This window comes from Centruroides vittatus, unplaced genomic scaffold (assembly GCF_030686945.1).
Source record: "Centruroides vittatus isolate TY-2023 unplaced genomic scaffold, ASM3068694v2 contig_7, whole genome shotgun sequence".
Classification (NCBI taxonomy): domain Eukaryota; kingdom Metazoa; phylum Arthropoda; class Arachnida; order Scorpiones; family Buthidae; genus Centruroides; species Centruroides vittatus.
This window is the reverse complement of record NW_027122442.1, coordinates 1831953-1846192: the sequence shown is the minus strand read 5'-3', so window position 1 is coordinate 1846192 and position 14240 is coordinate 1831953. Positions and strand designations below refer to the sequence as shown.

General features: G+C 31.7%; 1 protein-coding gene across 1 annotated transcript in view; it reads left to right on the top strand.

Moving 5' to 3' along the window:
- The window catches only part of Pfdn5 (prefoldin 5), a 31399-nt gene extending 17927 nt beyond the window's left edge, over positions 1 to 13472 (top strand). Inside the window, exons 4-5 of the mRNA XM_067276595.1 lie at positions 3370 to 3475; positions 13246 to 13472. Coding sequence (XP_067132696.1) covers positions 3370 to 3475; positions 13246 to 13319 — 180 coding nt within the window. The 3' untranslated portion in view covers positions 13320 to 13472. The remainder of the gene's footprint in view (positions 1 to 3369; positions 3476 to 13245) is intronic.
- Positions 13473 to 14240: the final 768 nt, after the last annotated feature.

Here is a 14240-nt window from a genome sequence, read left to right as displayed (position 1 = left end):
AAGATGTGCTGTCAAAGCAAAAGAACAGTATAATATACTCTGCAATAAAGTATCCATAAAACCCTATTCTACAAAGTTTGAGGACTTCATATCTGAAAGGAGTGATGATGATGGTCTGGACACATTTTATTGTGAAATTATGAAGGATGATAGGCAACTGCAAGATCTATGGTCTATTATCAAAATTTCTCTTTCTTTCTCACATGGGAATGCAAGTGTTGAGAGTGGTTTTTCGGTTAACAAATCACTGTTGAGTGAAAATCTTAAGGAAGAAAGTTTAGTTGCTCAACGCTTAGTTTATGATGGGATCCATTTTGCCAGTGGTATTGATCAAATAAATATAGACCAGAAAATGTTGTTAGCAGTCAGAGGATCTAGACAGCGATATATTGCATCTCTGCAACAGAAAAAAGATATTCAGAAGCAGCAGGCATTGAGGGCTGAAGAAAAAAGAAAACTTACACAACAACTTAAGGATTTAAAACAACACAAGAAAATGTTAAGAAAAGATCATGAAAAGGAAGAAAAAGAGATTGAAATGAAAATAAATACACTTGAGGAGAAAAAACTAAAACTACATTAATAGTTCTTCTATTTTGTGAATTGTAATTAATTTTTTATTTTCTAATTATCTGTATTTTGAAAAAAAGAGAATTAATACTAAGAAGTTTCTCTGTATTTTGATTGTCCATTTTGTAAAAATAAAAAGGTTTTACAATAAATTAGATACATTTGTTAGAGAAGCTATACTGTAAACTTACACCTATCCCTCTTTATTTCAAAATTGTGTAAAAATAGATTGTATATAATGTGGTTGACAAAGAAAACTAATTCTTTTTTTACATGATCAATTTTTTGAGGGAAAAAATGCTTTATTTGAAAATTTTTAAATTTAACTGTTTGTTAAAATTATGTTGCTGTTTAAAAAAAAGTTACTCTTTTGTTGAAAGATTGGTTTTAAAGTTACGTGCTTCTAAGTCAAGAGTTCATTTTAAGCACAGTACAGTACAAATTGTACTGTATATCAAATACCGTTTGTTGATTTTATGCTATCTTGTATTTACTAGATTTACATACAAATAATAATGATAAGTAATGATAAAATAAAAAGCTCATGTTTCATTTGTTGCTTATTTTTTCATTACATTGAAGTTTTGGATTCTATCAAACATTTTTCTACAAGATGTACCAGTATGTACTGTATTTTTTAATGTGGCAGTCTTTGAAACATATCAACTGTGCAAAAAAAAGGGATAGATATACTCAATCAATGTTCACGGTAAATAAAATGCTGTTTCATTATGTCGATATTCCACACTGTAAGAAATGTGAGTGTCAGGGAATTTGGACAAAGTTGGTCAGGGAAAATCAGGGAATTCAAAACAAGAATTTGAGTAGGAACCCTGTATTTAGAAATTTTAAAACATTTATTATTAGAGTGCTATGTATGTAGAAGGTCTGATCAAAAAGTATCAGATCTGAGGTCAGAAAGTAAACACCTATTTATCCATTAGATTCAAATACTAGTCCCCTTCAAAATAGGCCCCTGTGAATTCACACACTTCTTCAAGCAATGCTTCCACTGTTGGAAGCATTTTTAAAAATCACTTATTGGGATCTCTATCAGGCACTTTGTTGCATTAGTCTTGATCACCTCTGTATCCTAAAATCTCTTTCCTTTGAGTGGCATCTTGAGTTTGGAAAAGAGCCAAAAATCAGCCGGAGCCATGTCTGGGGTGTAAGGAGACTGCCGAACCTGTGCAATAATGTATTTTGAAGGAATGTCAGGATGAGATTGGGCCAGAGCATTGTTGTGATGCAGTACTCCTTTTTGTTTGTTCAGTTTGTCTGTGAGGGGCATAGTTCTATGCCCTGGTGGTAAAAAAAAAATCACCAATCAAAAAAATAGTTAATATGACTTTCACATTGCTGCATGATTGCCTTGCCTTCTTTGGCCATTGGGACCATGGCATTTATCACTGGGATGATTGTGCCTTTGTATCAGGGTCATAACTGTAGACCCAGGTCTCATATCTGATTATAATCTTCACGAAATCAGGATCCATTATGTTCTGCCATTTTCACTTATGACAATAACAGCATAAAAATGCAACTATCAATATTATGGCTGCTTGACAGTGACTGCAGGGTAGTACGGACTCATCAAAACTCCCACATATGCAGTAGGGTCCAAAGTCACACGATCATATAGTCTCCTCCCAGCTTGCAAATGTTTGTAAAGAAAAAAGTAAGGTCAGATACTTTTTGATCAGACCACATATATATGTGGTCTGATCAAAAACAGATTCTCTCTCTCATTTGCAATGCAACATTCAAAGAAATACTTCTCCTTTCAATCTTTCTTTTATTACTCGTATAATACTTGCAAATCACATTAAACTAATGGCTGTTTTTTTATAGATGAAATGAATTTGCCTTGCTAGTACTCAATAGAAAAATAGTTAATTTTTTCAAAATTGATATTAATAAATACAGTAGAGCATCGATTATCCGACCCCCGATTAACCGACCACGTTCTAGTCGGCAAATTCAAATGTCCGCTAATGATGTGGCGCTACAATATTTGGTTGTGTCTTGGCTACTTTAATATTATTTTTGTTAAATTTTTGTATGTTTTAGCTGGCAGCACTGGCTTGACCATGAAAGGGAGGCTAGTATTTGAACCAGGCCTAATACACTATACTAATAATGTATTTTTTCATACTTTTCGGTTATCCGACCAACTCCAGTCCCCAATTAAGTCGGATAATCGATGCTCTACTGTATTATTTCTATATTTTATATATAGAATACACAAGAAAATGCTAAAGAATGTATTAGGTATCAGAAAATTACTAAATAGTTGAAATATAACCATTTCATGGACAATTTTAAGATCAGAGAGAATATTTCCAAGTCTGTTTATTATTATGAAACACGCATGTTTGTAACATACTGTTGAATTTTTTATGAAAATTTAAATTTAATTACAAAATATTTGAATGAAAAAAAAATCCAGAATTCATTATGATATTAAGAATGCCAAATAAGTACCTATTGTATTCTAAATATTGAAATTTAGCAGAAAATATATTGGATTCTTGGATAGTTTGATAAGAATTGTACAATAAGCTTATTTATTGTTAATGAAAATTTGTTGCTAAAATAAGACATTATACCATCAGTTGAGAAATTTCATGATTAAATATTTCTTTACATTCCTTTGCTTAACATGAAAGTATTTTAACAAAAATTAGCAAATGCTAAAATTAACAGTTTTCTTTATCCTTATTAAATATATTTTGTATAAATTATTGATTTATCTTTTTAAAATAATACAATATTAAAAATCTCTTATATTTCTTTCAGGATATTCCCTCTGCAAAAGATTATTTCAAGAGAAAAATTAATTTTGTAACTCAGCAAATGGAAAAGATTCAGCGGTTAGCTAATGAAAAAATTACAATGCGAGATGGTAAATTTTTTAATACTTTTTATTTCATAATTTGAAAACTTACAGTCATTATTATATCAATGTTTATTGTGAAAAATACAAAAGATTAAAACATTGATAGTTTCCATTATTCAAAGATAATATCTTAGTTTTATTCTTTTAAAAGATTTAAATACACTAAGTCTGTGGGATAATCATAAAAAGAATAATTTACAACCTTGACTTTTTTAAACTTTAATAAGATATCATAATGCATGTTGGAGAATTCTCTCTCTCTCTCTAAAAATTCTCTGTTATATACTTACTTTGTATAAAAACTAATTATATATTTTTGTCTATTTGAGGCTGAAACTTACAAATTAGTTTAACACGAAAAACCCTCATTATAAGTACTGACAGAATTAAATATAACTGTAATTATGTACTCTAAAATCAAGAAAAATAAAGAAAAGGAATCAAAACCCGAAGAAAAAGTTTTTTGCCTTTGTATTCAGGTTTTGATTCCTTTTCTTTCTTCAAACCACATCTTTCTCAAAATGAAGCTGATCTTTGGAACTGCTTTGCAAAAAAACAAGAGGAAGATCAATATTTTGTGCAGAATAAATATGTACTGTAGAATCTTATTTTAATGGATCAGGGAAGAATTTTTTTCCAGGTTCCACCAAATCAATCTGTTATTCCGTGAAATCCAATGTAATTTTACCTCCTTTCAGCAGATTCATAACTCAGACTAATGGATTTTTTTCAACTGCATCTATTGTATACTTGGCATTTTTTTTCTTTTAAGATTTAGTTAATATTTGGGTGTTTCTGAGAAGGAGCCATCTGATGAATATTCTGATGTTGGCCCAAGCATAGTGCTGAAATTTAGCAATTCCATGGAGTCTTTCCAAGTTGTGAAGATCCTCCTGATGAGTTTCAGCATAAAGGAACAGGCTATACTGTATAATACAGTGATTTCCAACTAGGGATATATGCTTGGTGGTTTAAGGGTATGCAAAAAAAAAAATTTAATAATGACAGATGTACTATAAGAATATTTGGATTCTGAATTGAAGCCTTTGGCAACATCACAGCACTCGATGCTTAGTTTTAAAATAAAAAAACAAATACACATAATTATATTTTTATCATGTGTCCTTCCTCCAACACTTCATTTAAAAAAAAAATTTTGCATGTAATAGTACAGTGCTATATAATTGACCAAGGTGCCACTATTTGACAAACATGCAAAATAAAACTTACTGAACATTTTATTATAAATTCTACTGGTGCCAACATTTTGACATTCTATAATTTTGTTTACATCACACATTTAAAAGGTAAGCAGGATGTCCAATGGACCTGGAAAGTCATGGAAATCTCAGGAAATTTGGTATTGAACCTGATAAAGAAAAAAAAAATTATTATTTTAGCATATATAATGCATATGTAATGGAAAGAGAACAACAGAAATGATTTGAATGTGCACATTGTTGTCAAATGATATGAATGATGATCTAAGATTACATTATGCATGCTAATTAAATTTAAGTATAATAATTACTAATATTTACTTCAATGTTTTAAGAAAATACAAAATTTGAATTTAATGTGCACCTTTTTTAACATTTTGAGAAGCTGAGAAATGAAGTGTGCATTAGGTTTAAAGTAGTGACGCCACGAATAGTGATTTTTGCCGAATACTGAATATTTGGCTACTCTCTTGGCCGAAGCGCCGAATGTTCGGCAGAATGTGTGTACGTTTTGCAGGTGACAGGTTACGACCTGTCTCATTGCGGTGGGTGCAGTAGTGATGCCGCGGGCACATTTGTTTTATTTGCGAGTAGATCGTGTCACGACACGCATTAAGTTCATTGTGTTACTGTGTTTCAAGCTCAAATTGTGTTACTAATAGTCATAAGGACTAATAGTCCTTTAGTAACACAATTTGAGCTTGAAACACCGTTCAACTTTGATGAGAATGATAAATATCTGGTTTCCACTTTTCTTGACCTGCATTTCAAAACCAGTTTCCTGGGATTAGTTCAAATGCAAAGAGCAAAACGAAAAGTTCTTTTAGAAGCTCTGAAAATTAGTTGTGATGAGTCTACTAGTACCAATGATGATTCTTCTCCACTTTGTAAGAAAAGAAATATCAATGAAAATTATAAAACCATTGAAATACAGGACAGTTTCTGGAACTGTTTTGAGCAAGTCTCTACAGAAAATATGCAAAATGATGAGGATGTAGAGAAGAAAAGTGCTATTGCAAATGAGATTGATTTTTATATGAAAACTGTTCACCTAGATCGGACGGCAGACCTTTAGAAGTGGTGGTCAGCAAATGCAAAACAGTATCCAAGCCTGACAGAATTCACTAAGATTCATCTATCGTCTCCCGACAGTAGTGTATATAGTGAGAGGCTATTTTCAGAAGTGGGTACAGTTTATGAGGAAAAGCGCAATCGTTTGCTATCAACAAATGCTGAAAAAATTGTTTTCATTCATCACAACTTACCATTGATACAAATTATTACATTTAATACTTAAAATCTAATTAAAATAAATACATTTTTGAGCAACATGTGCATTTTTTTTCCATGATTTGGTATTCGGCCGAATACCGAATATTAAAAAAGTAGCCAAATACCGAATAGTAGCTGAATATTCATGACATCACTAGTTTAAAGTATAAGTTTTGCTTGGAAGCAAAACATGTTAAGTGAACATAAGTATCATTTCCAATATTACAGCATGTTAAAACTATTAACTTTAACATACAATACACCTTATCGCTGAGAACAAACAATTTATTACCTAAAACTAACGTTTTCGGCCCAATTTATGGGCCATCTTCAGGTTACAGCTGTTCGATTCCGATACAAAATCGAACACATTCAAAATTAAACCAAAATAGAACATACGTTTAAATTAAACCAATAGAACAAGCATAGTACAAAATAATAAATAACAAAAATTAAAATAACACGAAAAATGTAAATGAAATTAAAATACAAATAAAATACTGTGACTGGCCGTCAATCTTAAGGAACCATTCGTTTTGCATTAACCCAGAAGCCTACTGAGTGACGGCAGACTCATTATCACGTGTGTTACGTCTTACTATGTATTTCCAGGATGACGGTAACACCGTCGCATCCTTATAATTTAAACATCTGCCAGCCAAACTCGCTCTGTAGATTTCACATTTCTCAGTTATGGACGACAGCGTTGGCGAGTGTACTTTTACAAGAATTTTGGCATTTTCCCATTCTACCACTGAACCATCTGCTTGCGCCATTTTGGATAACGCTGTTGTGCACCTGTTTTTTGTGACATCGTACCGATGCTCCTTTATCCTCACTCCAAGGTTTCTATTGGTGACACCTACGTAGTCCCTATCGATTCCCAACTGGTCATTTTTGTAGGGAATTGCATATACTCCCGCCTGTTCTTTACCTGCCCAGGGGTACCTAGGTTGTTTGGATTTGCAAAAATACATAAAAACAGTAAAGAAATCAGACCGGTTGTAGAGAAATGTAAAGGACCAACCTACATTTTGGAAAAACGTATGCATAGGCATTTAACACCACTTATTGAAGACTACCAATTTGTCGTAAAGGACCCGTTTAGTTTGGTTAATAACCTGCATGATATGTCGTTAATGGACAATGAGATTGGGACTGTTATGGATTACGAGAGTATGTTTCCATCAATAAATCTTACCTCATGTTTTGATGAGTTAGTGAACCTGTTATGTGGGTTGCACCCAAAAGCATACAAGCACAAAAAAGATTTAGAGATAATGGTAGATCTAATATGCTTTCAGTCATTTTTCAGTTTCCAAGGTAAAGTTTATAAGCAGTTAAGAGGGGTCCCAATGGGCAGCCCGATGTCTGGCCTGCTCTGTGAATTGGTAGTGAGAAGGATTGAACGCATGACAGTTTTCAACTATAATGAACACATAATCATGTACAAAAGATATATAGACGATGTTCTAATTATTTGGAAGAATGACACAATGATACAGCGATTCCTAGACCAAGTGAACTCTAACCAACATGGCTTGAAACTTAACCTTGAGCAAGTTAGTAACAAAGAGCTACACTTCTTGGACGTTGGCATTGAATTTAAGAATGGAGCTTTATGCACGAAGGTGTACATCAAGCCCACACATGATCCGATGTATATTCCGGCGAGTTCCAATGACCCAACGGTTTATAAATTATCCGCATTTAGGGCCCTAATCAGAAGAGCGTTTTTATATTGCTCAAATATAATGGACACGATGAATGAGCTGGGTAGAATCAAAGAGATAGCAAAGGAGTTAGGGTTTGGAACAAGAACTATAGAACGTTTAATAGCGGCGTACATAAAGCCTAGGAGCAGTTCTAAGAAGAAACCGGAGTCTGGGGGTAACTTCACAAAGTTTACATATAATAAATGTCTCTTCCCGATTATGAAGCAAATAGCGAGGCACAAAAACGCCAGTTTAATATGCAAAAGGGCCCCCACAGTGTATAGGTTGATTAGAAATGACAAAGAAAGAATTGGTGTTAAAGAACAGGCGGGAGTATATGCAATTCCCTACAAAAATGACCAGTTGGGAATCGATAGGGACTACGTAGGTGTCACCAATAGAAACCTTGGAGTGAGGATAAAGGAGCATCGGTACGATGTCACAAAAAACAGGTGCACAACAGCGTTATCCAAAATGGCGCAAGCAGATGGTTCAGTGGTAGAATGGGAAAATGCCAAAATTCTTGTAAAAGTACACTCGCCAACGCTGTCGTCCATAACTGAGAAATGTGAAATCTACAGAGCGAGTTTGGCTGGCAGATGTTTAAATTATAAGGATGCGACGGTGTTACCGTCATCCTGGAAATACATAGTAAGACGTAACACACGTGATAATGAGTCTGCCGTCACTCAGTAGGCTTCTGGGTTAATGCAAAACGAATGGTTCCTTAAGATTGACGGCCAGTCACAGTATTTTATTTGTATTTTAATTTCATTTACATTTTTCGTGTTATTTTAATTTTTGTTATTTATTATTTTGTACTATGCTTGTTCTATTGGTTTAATTTAAACGTATGTTCTATTTTGGTTTAATTTTGAATGTGTTCGATTTTGTATCGGAATCGAACAGCTGTAACCTGAAGATGGCCCATAAATTGGGCCGAAAACGTTAGTTTTAGGTAATAAATTGTTTGTTCTCAGCGATAAGGTGTATTGTATGTTTCTACTGTATTCATTAAGAAGCTGAGTCTGAGCAGAAGATTATTAACTTTAATTTGAACAGATTTAACCATGGTTAATTGATTTTACTTCATTTGGGTGTCACCCATCTATTAAAATTTTGCTGATTTTAATAGTGAAATTATTTAAATTAACAAGTTTTACATGCTATAAATTTTTAATTTACAGTTACAAGACAATAGTGTTTTCATAAAAACAAAATCTATGTTTAGTTTGATCAATAATATGTTCATACAAATTATATTACATATAATTTGCATAACAAATAAATAAACTTCATTTAATGCAGAGATGCAATATGTTTTGGGGAATGCATTCTTATACTTCTACTTCTTTTAATAGCAATAAGAAATTAAGGGTCACTTCTTGGTCTATAATTTCTTGACATATGTCACCTTTTTAACTATTTCCTTAATAAAAGGCTGGGTACTTTTCTGTTAATGGGATGCTAATTGATATATACAGTATAGTGTAAAGAAATGGCCATTTTATTATGTTAAAACACATTTCAATAGAAATAAACTTTAATAGAAATGTATACATGATGTCAAAAATTGCAACAAAAAAGATGCAAAGCAGATTAGAAATTTAACAGGTTTTAATTTTTTTGGTTTTGTTTTAATCTATCTTTGTGATTTTATTCAAGTTTTAATTATTTTGTGTTTTATTAGATCTACTTGACTTTTATTACTCTCATTCTTTTCTATTATGTCAATAAGACAACAGCATCACACATCAGATTACAATTATGACTGGCATTTCATTAACAGAAAAGTATTAAACTCTGTTCTGACCCTATGATTGCAGATTTCAGATAGTAAATTAAAACATTCTGTCAGTTCCATTACTGATGTGCATCTCTGTACAGTACATACAAATATTGGAATTATGCAATTTTTTTTCGCCTACCCCTAAACTACCAAGCATATACCCCGGACCTTGGATAAGCCACTAAAGATTGGAAAATTAGAAAAGCTAGAATGAAGGGAATAAGTGAGAGTGATATTAGAAATTTGAAAAGACTGGTGGTTACAACTCAAACAGTTTGCACAAATTGTTGCAAAAGTTGCCACTGAAATACAAATTGACCAGGAGCTGGATTTAGCTTGTATAAAGCTGGATTTAGGCACTGTCATGCCTAAATCCAGCTTATATAAGGAATAGAGAGAAAGAACAAGAATGGCTAGATATTACATTAGAAATTCTTATGCCTAATAATGGGATAAATGATTCTACAGCAGATTAAAATTGCTAAACAATACAGACATTTTGTCATCCCCAGGAATTAGTGATTATGGTTAAACACTACTCCAAATAGCATGACAGGTTTGTTTCTTTCTGGCTTAGTTTGTCACATCAATATGGTGAAGTAAAAGAATTTGAAACATTTGTGAATATTTCATTAATTCCCATGGTAATGCTCATACAGAAATGTGGATTTTCCATAAAGTATGCCTAATGGAAAACCAGAAAGAAAAAGATACATTTGTAGCTTACAGGAAATTACATGATGTAGTCATGTCAGCTAGTGGATTGGGGAAATTAGATATATCAAAATAGTTTATATACACAACTTGAATCAGCCCAGAGATATAAGGAAGCTATGGTAGCTTGTAAACAGGAAGAAATACAGCAAGAGAAAGAGAGTGGAGTGAGAACTTGATGGCTGCAGAAATGGTGGAAGAGCTAAAGAAAAAGATGATTCTTGCAGAAGCTAATAAGGCAATTGGGGACATTTTTTCAGTTCTTCCAAATGTGCATTAAAAGGTTTATTTTATTCTATAACTAGCAGATGAGCCCTACATTATAATGGAGAATTAATTTACTTGAATAAAATGATTAAATTCTAAAATCTACAAAAACTTGTTTGGAACATTATATTTCGAATTTTTCAAATTTGGAACGAATTCAAATATTTGTTCAAATTCGTTTATTTTTAATTTATTGTTTTTGGATTACCCGAAGAGTGGAAATGATTAAAATATTTATTAATTGCCAAAATGTATATTATATGTGCCACTATTTACTTTCCTTCTTTATTATTTACACTTTACACTGACTAAAACTAACTCTCTCCTCCTTTTCCCTCAGAAACTTGAATTTCCAAAAATCCCTTCTTAATGTGCATTCTGATGGCATACCCTACTAAAATGCAGTCAAAAATGCAAAAAGCCGTATCTAAAATAGTACAATAGAAGCTGAGTTCTTTAGGATAAACCTTAATCCTCTCCCCAGGGGAGACTTTGAAAAATCCCATCTTAGGGTACGTCACGAGAATGTACACTGTGTATCAAATTTCAACTTTCAACTTCTAACTGTTTGGGCTCTGCACTTATTATCATCATCATCATCATCCCATTTCAATTATATTATAAGATTATTAATAAAGAGTATGATCATTTTGTGATATTATGCAATTCACAGTGAGTATATATGGAAAATTTGTATTGGGTTTACATTATGAGGTTGAAAGTGTCAATTTGAATTTCCATCTATATATATAAAATCGAGACAAGTTGATGATGATAATAATCAGCGCAGAGCCCAAACGGTTAGGAATTGAAAGTTGAAATATGTTACACAGTTAGGGTACGTCACGAGAACGCACACTAAGAAGGGATTTTTCGAAATACCTCCCCACGGGGGAGAGGGACAAGATTAAGGCTTAACAATTCCATTGTTGATGGAAGTGTTAAGAGAAAGCGACGTGCAAGACGCAGATGTAGTTTTTTTCGTTTTTGTGGGAAATTGAACATATTTTTAGACCCATCTAAAAATTCTGTAATTAGTCTAGAAACAGGGGACTCAATTCTTGCATTCTGTGAAGACGAGTAAGGTTGACTGTAACGTAATAATCTTAATCTTCGCTATCGTTACTTTTTGCCCAAGCAACGCCGGGCCTGCCTGCTAGTATTTTAATAAAATTGTTATGTTTAACCTGTACAACCTTCTGCGTGTTTTCAAGCAACAATACCTGAACTGATTAATCAAAATGAAAAAATTAGTCATATGTTATAATAAAGGGATTGAATAGCCTTATAACTGAGTTTCATTTGGTAATATGAAAAATTGCAAACTGTTTTTATGCAATAAGTTGTTTCATTTGTCAGGGAAAAATGCAGGTTTTCATCCTGAAAAATCTGAAATTTTTGGACATCCTGCTAAGTTTTTAGTTAGTTTTTACAATATTTATTTTATATTTAATTTAATCAATTTGCAGGGATTTGTGCCACCACACGATTATACACTTTTTTATTAATTAATAAAAATTACTGTATAGAAATTGATATCATTGTTTTAATTCAAAATTAATTTCTAAATTCATTTATGGTTAGATGTGGATTGGGCACTTAAACTCCTTGGCCACTTGGCCCACCAGTGGCCAAGCAGTTCCGTTCCATATAGTTTGGTTGTGGGTCCACACATCGCCAGGACAGACTGGCCACATGGGAGTTTTCCAGGTTTTCTCTGTCTCTAACACCTAAATAGGGTCCAGTTACCATTAAAAGATGCCAATTATAAAAACAAGAAAATGTGATTTCTTTTAACACTGAGCAGCTCAAAATAAGAATATTTCAATTTTGACATTGTATATCTTGCCAGCTAATAGAGACGAAAATGCAATTTAAGCTATTAATATTAGTTTCAAAATTAACCAATTTCAAAAAGCAATGCTATGGTAAGTATTGATAGAAAAGTAGATGAAACACAGCACTAAACATTTGTACCTGTACACACAGCCTTTTAATCTTTATCAATTCAGCAGCTCTGTGCACCTTCCTTGCCATGCCACATCACTGCTATTTATTTACAGTTACACAAGTTTAAAATACATTTTTTTTTTAAATGTTTGTACTTTATATAGTTGTAAGGGGTACAATTTAGGAAAATGGGCTGCCAAGGAGTACACAAGTGAAAAAAGGTTGGGTTGGAAACTGCTGGTATAATACATGTCATAGCTAATATCAAGCAGTGTTGTATTCAATAGGCAGAAAATCGGTATCAGAACAAACCAAGATGACTTCAGTTTGTTAAAAAATCATTAAGTGAGCATAGTTAACAAAACTGTATACTGTACATTTGTCATACATGTATGATCTTGTTAACATGTTTCTATAGAAATGAGATTTCAAGAGACTGAATAATTTTAATTACAGGTATTTCTTATATATAGGGGATTAAATAATGGATGAATTTCCCACCCATTCAAGAAAATATTGTTCTTGATATAATGGATTCTTAGAACAAAGGCTGCCAAAAATTATCCAGTGTGATTCATTATAATAAAAATAAATGAAATCTTGCTTCAAACTACAATAGAAGGACAAGAAATATGAACCAATTTTTTCCATAAAAGTTGCACTATAATTTACACTACTTTATTATCATCAGTTTTGTTTATATGACAAGTTTGTTTTGTAATTTTCATTTCTTTGCTTCACTTTTCTGAATATTTATAAAATTATGATATAAAATTAATTAAATTGTTTAATTTAGAAATTTTGTCATTCTTTGTTGAAATACATCAAATTGTTTATTTTGAATTTCAGCCGTCATAGAAATAATGGAAGGAAAACTTCAAGCAACTCTCGCAGCTCAACAGATGGCAGCTCCAAAGTCTTGAAAACATCATTTTTCAAATTGTTGATTGTTCAATTTTTTTGTTTGTTTTCATTTCAAAACAAATTTATTTTTATGCAACAGACATTAACTTTAAATCTTTCTAAAATATGTCATCCTGTTCAAAATATATAAATAAAATATTTCAAAAGAAATAATAAATATATTTCAATTTTTCATAATAAGCATTAAGTTTGATCTGGTATATGATAAATTTTCATAACAGCAAAATGTGTTAGAAATGATACCAGAAATCTTGTTTGTGATAAGTGAATCAATGTATAGTTCTTTATGTGAATTTCTGATAAATTTGTACAGTTTAACACTAGAGATTTAATTAATTCTTAAAAACTAATAGAATTTAATTTGCTTATTTCTATAATGTACGTTAGAAATGTTTCGTCTGATTTATAGGAAAATCTGTGAATGGAACTGTCTAAAATTATAATTTGTTGTGGAAAAAGTAATTTTCTACATATCTATTATAAATTTTCACTTGGTTTTCCATAAACTTTTTAATATTTATAACTTTTTAGTAGTTAATATAATAATAATAATAATCTCTATACATTGTTACACGTGTCCTGACATTATTTTATCTGATAGAAATATTTTATTTATTTTTTACTTGTGTTCATAACTAAAAAGCGGTTTTTTGTAACATATAATTAATGTTTCTTGCTCGTTATTGATATTTACATTCTTGAGTAATTATTAAATACAATACTAAGTTTACGGAATATGTTTTTATATGTTACATTTGGCAAATGGCTAAAAAATATACTTATTAATTGAAAAAAGTGAATAAAAGACTGATAAATTTATGCCTAATGTTAATGGATCTGAATTTTTAATTCATCAAGATTTATTATCCAATTACTTACCTATGGTTGTCTTTCTCCCTAAGAAAGATTCGGGATAGGAT